The sequence below is a fragment of the Portunus trituberculatus genome, chromosome 46 (genome assembly GCF_017591435.1).
Source record: "Portunus trituberculatus isolate SZX2019 chromosome 46, ASM1759143v1, whole genome shotgun sequence".
NCBI classification, from domain to species: Eukaryota; Metazoa; Arthropoda; class Malacostraca; order Decapoda; family Portunidae; genus Portunus; species Portunus trituberculatus.
This window is the reverse complement of record NC_059300.1, coordinates 28,352,735-28,357,734: the sequence shown is the minus strand read 5'-3', so window position 1 is coordinate 28,357,734 and position 5,000 is coordinate 28,352,735. Positions and strand designations below refer to the sequence as shown.

Sequence of the window (5,000 nt, the reverse complement as noted above, 5' to 3'; positions counted from 1 at the left end):
CTCCGAGTAGCGTGGTTAGTTATTTAATAACAGAATTTTGTGTATGAATATCATTGGAGTGTGTTGGCACTGTAAGTGGAAGATGTGAGTCACCATGGTGATATTCATTTTTTTTTTTTTTTTTTTGCTTCTGGTACCAGACACTGATGGCGGAAGGTTTTTTTTTTAAGGGGGTTAGGACATTTTGTCTTTTACTTCATTGTGTCTGTTATCTTAGAATGGAAAGTATTTTATAAAGTAAAGAGTCTCGTGTGATCTAGCATCGTCTTCTTTTTATTTTGATTTCTTAACTTTTTTCTCCTGTATTTGAATTGTACCATGTGACATCTATCTAAAATATATATGAACCATGTACGCTAATGTTGTTTGCCGATAGACACACACACACACACACACACACACACACACACACACACACACACACACACACACACACACACACACACACACAGAGGACCGGGGTTCGATTCCCCGGCCGGGTGGAGATATTTGGGTGTGTCTCCTTTCACGTGTAGCCCCTGTTCACCTAGCAGTGAGTAGGTACGTGATGTAAATCGAGGAGTTGTGACCTTGTTGTCCCGGTGTGTGGTGTGTGCCTGGTCTCAGGCCTATCCGAAGATCGGAAATAATGGGCTCTGAGCTCGTTCCGTAGGGTAACGTCTGGCTGTCTCGTCAGAGACTGCAGCAGATCAAACAGTGAACAGTGAACAGTGAACACAGCGTGTTGATGTGGTCTCAGTCCTACCCGAAGATCGGTCTATGAGCTCTGAGCTCGCTCCGTAATGGGGAAAACTAGCTGGGTGACCAGCAGGCGACCGAGGTGAATTACACACACACACACACACACACACACACACACACACGCGCGGTCCGGTAGCTTAGTGGTTAGAGCGCTGGCTTCACAAGCCAGAGGACCGGGATTCGATTCCCCGGCCGGGTGGAGATATTTGTTGGGTGTGTCTCCTTTCACGTGTAGCCCCTGTTCACCTAGCAGTGAGTAGGTATGGGATGTAAATCGAGGAGTTGTGACCTTGTTGTCCCGGTGTGTGGTGTGTGCCTGGTCTCAGGCCTATCCGAAGATCGGAAATAATGAGCTCTGAGCTCGTTCCGTAGGGTAACGTCTGGCTGTCTCGTCAGAGACTGCAGCAGATCAAACAGTGAAACACACACACACACACACACACACACACACACACACACACACACACACACACACACCTTAGTTCATTAACGTTCAATCAGAACCAAATTTCTCCGGAAAATCTTACCCGTGTAGCAAACAAATATTGACCAAATTCAGACATGAAATTTATGGATTCCATTTACCAGTGACATAATAGACGTGATTTCTTTATTTTGTAATAAAATGATGTGATGTTTCCTTAATAATATAACACTTGGGCGTCACTGTCTGAAGCAGCGCACCTGCGTAAACACCTGTCTTGTAATTCATTTAATTTGTTTTCCTAGAGTGGACGTGCATTGCGAGGAACTAAAGTAGGGTGAATGTGTCTTCTTGTGTCGGTGTATTTACCTTATTACTGACCATTCATGCGTGGTGGTGGTTGAGTCTCCTCCAGGCACTGCGGGAGGCGGAACACGACGGTAGTGTTGGACTAATACGGTAGTTGGCAGCAGTTGATCAAAGAAATGGCATCCTGTTGATTCTTGGGAGTCAGGGCCACCAGCGCACAACCTGATATGTCATAGCGTGATTTGATCTCTCAGCTTTGGCGGATATGAATATTTTTAACTCAATAAAAGGAAAGGATAGGAAAGATCAACAATGATCTAACATCCGTTATTAATCACATTATTTTCTCTTTTACGATTGCTATTTATAAAACATTCACAGAGATAGCAGGAAAAAAAAAATCAATCCACACACACGTTGAGTTTTGTACTTTATTATTTTGTCTCTACTTAGCTACCTGGCTCTGTATTATTGCAATAATACGAAATCCAACCATATCGTGTGGAGCTGTTGAAATAAAGTATCAAGTACCATATTGTCATCTGCAGTTAAGTGGTTGATGAAAAATTATTAAATTCATAAAGAAATAGGTATATATATATATATATATATATATATATATATATATATATATATATATATATATATATATATATATATATATATATATATATATATATATATATATATATATATGAATTTTTCACGACCCAAGGCTTATAATTTTTTTGTTTGTTCCAGTTCCTTTCTTTGTTTGTTGACCACAAGATGACCTGAGCGAGATGCTGAGTCACTTCTAGGGCGCTCCCTTTCCCAGCCACTATGTCAATTTTAAGGCTTCTTAAAGAAGGGCGATTTCATAATAGAAAGTTCCCTGAAAACTGTAGAAATATATGTATCATAAGATGATGGAGGTAATGGAAGCACGTCTCTCGTTACTTAGTACTTAACTTGTTTTTGGCGTATTGTTGTGTAACTGGGATCTTTATTAAGGGTCTGGTTATGTGTGTGGGGAAAATATGATCTGGCTACTCAGCTGTGACCTCAATGATCGTTTCCCTGTCAGTACTATATAACTGGTCAGTCACAGTCTGTTTCCCGAACATGATTATTTGCTTCATATAACAGTACAGGCACCAAACACATGTTAACTTTTCATTTAGAGTTCAGAAATGCAAATGGCGACACATCAGTGTACGTTTTCAAAAGATATTTTTTATATTCTCTGAAACATTTTATCTCTATAAAAATCTGCAACCTGCTCTGCTTTTGATCCAGTTTTCAATTTGGGAAACATTGTCGAAGACTTCGCTAATAAACTTCATGTCTTCTATCCCAAGCCACAGGTATGTCAGGCAAGTTGTAGTAACCGCTTCTATTTTTCCATATACTGTGTGTGTGTGTGTGTGTGTGTGTGTGTGTGTGTGTGTGTGTGTGTGTGTGTGTGTGTGTGTGTGTGTGTGTGTGTGTGTGTGTGTGTGTGTGTGTGTGTGTGTGTGTGTGTGTGTTTAATGAGCCCTTTACTAGAAAAGAAACTAGAAAAGAAGGTCCATGCCACTACAAAGGCAATTTTAAAGAACAATAACCTATCACCTCCATCCCTATCTTCTGTCTAAAACAGAATGCTTCATTGATAAACGGTGGAGTCCACGGCCTGTTTCCGCATTTCCTCCTATCTATGACGGTCACGAAGGTTTCACAACACTTCAAGTTTTCTGGGGCTTTATTTTATTTCTAGTCTATTGTAGACTTTAACCAGAGCCCATCGTACATTAAAAGACTATGTCTCTAAGCTTAACCTTCTAAAGTGCTAATACCAACTACTCGGTATAGTTTATAATGAATGGATCATGACGAATAATTCACCATCCTAGACAACATAAAATTTGTGCATTATTATCACAATCACATTCAATACAAAGGTGAGTGATAAGGAAACATGCTATTTCATTAATAATCATTATGATAACATTAAAGAGTTTCATGTAACCATTATATCTTTATATTGGTAAAATCATTGAGGACAGAAGAACACTGAAATTATTCATACTTTTATGAAACAACAATATAGGACCACTGTGTTAATGCATTAAATGATAGTAGACCTTGTAATGATAACTAATATGTGTTTAAAACGCGTGTTTCTGAGGTGACTGTTGATGTTTCAAGATGTGGAGCCTGATTTGTTCAATGATACACACGTCTTTATTGCCTCGTCTTGGTGGTGAAAAACATCTATTGTGCACAATAAACGTTATTATTAAGGTTTTTTAAGTGTTAAACAAGGACTCCAGTATCAAGGTCTTCACTTTTGAAAACGAGTGCAAGTTTCTACCTACTTTCATTATGGTCTATATGTTTAAAAGTTCTGGGTCATCTCTCGGACACTTTTAACAGACTCAGTACATGTTTTTGAGAAATAACTCTTGATGAAAGCCTTGCTCGTTTTGACCCGAGATTCATGAGCAGTAACATGAGAAATATCGTGGTTTTCATGTGCTTTCCAAGTCAAGCAGTGAAGATATTAGCGTTCCGGATCAACACAGCCGCAGTTCCTGTCTTTGAGATGGATGGCCTTGAAGGAGGTGTCACAGGAAGCTGGACGGAGCTTCAGCTGGAGCTGGGTCACGGCTCTCTTTGGGCCGCTGCAGGTCATCATGAGGGTCGTGTTGAAGGGGGCGGTGGGGTTGAGGTACTGACAGTTGTAGGACCACCATGCCCCTCCTCTTACTGCTGCACAGTTGGCTGAAGAAAGGTGTGGAAGATAATTGCTTAGTTTTCACAAACATTTACTTTATTGAGTATGTAACGATAGGAAATGAAGATGTGCATACATTATGAAAATATAAAGAATACTTAGTACTACGAAAAACATTCATCTAGAATTCAAACCATGTTTCCTTGTGTTACCATTCCTCACAATGTACTTGACACTCACAGCTAACACTGTCGTGATCCCTGTCCAGTGTGGAGAATGCGCGGTTATTCATCTGACCGAGACAATTTGTGCTGGTTGTTCCTTCCAGTTTGGTGCCCGTCAAGGACGCAGAATACCTTATAATAGAAAGTTAAGAGAAAAGAGGTCTCATAATCATAATGAAAGCGTCTACCTACCATTTAAGCTATATAAACAATATATAGATATATTCTTAGCATCCTCTCGTTACCTGTTTGTGTTTACCTGTTCTCCTCAGAATCTACTTTAAAATACTGGTAGGTGGCGAAGTCGTAACCCCCAGAGGCTAAGGCCACGTCCATACGGATGCTGTAAAAACGGCTGTACGTCATCTGGTGCAGCACATCATTGCCTGTACAACAATGGAAAACTTAACAGTGCAGTATCATCATATTTCTTTGTCATCTTCCAATAACGTAAATTTTATTTTCCTAAAAGAATATCAAGAACAATCAAATTGGTGAACAATTTTTACTTAGATTATTCTAAGGATTGTATGTTTAGCTGACCCTCTTTTTCTTTTCCACATTTAGTTACCCAACTTTGAATGCAAAACATTTTCGAATTTAA

General features: G+C 39.6%; 1 protein-coding gene across 1 annotated transcript in view; it reads right to left on the bottom strand.

Moving 5' to 3' along the window:
• Positions 1–3,513: 3,513 nt before the first annotated feature.
• The window catches only part of LOC123519907 (ficolin-3-like), a 6,292-nt gene continuing 4,805 nt past the window's right edge, over positions 3,514–5,000 (bottom strand). The window contains exons 5-7 of the mRNA XM_045281592.1: positions 4,656–4,782; positions 4,413–4,528; positions 3,514–4,219 (exon numbers count right to left, since the gene is read on the bottom strand). Coding sequence (XP_045137527.1) covers positions 3,999–4,219; positions 4,413–4,528; positions 4,656–4,782 — 464 coding nt within the window. The 3' untranslated portion in view covers positions 3,514–3,998. The remainder of the gene's footprint in view (positions 4,220–4,412; positions 4,529–4,655; positions 4,783–5,000) is intronic.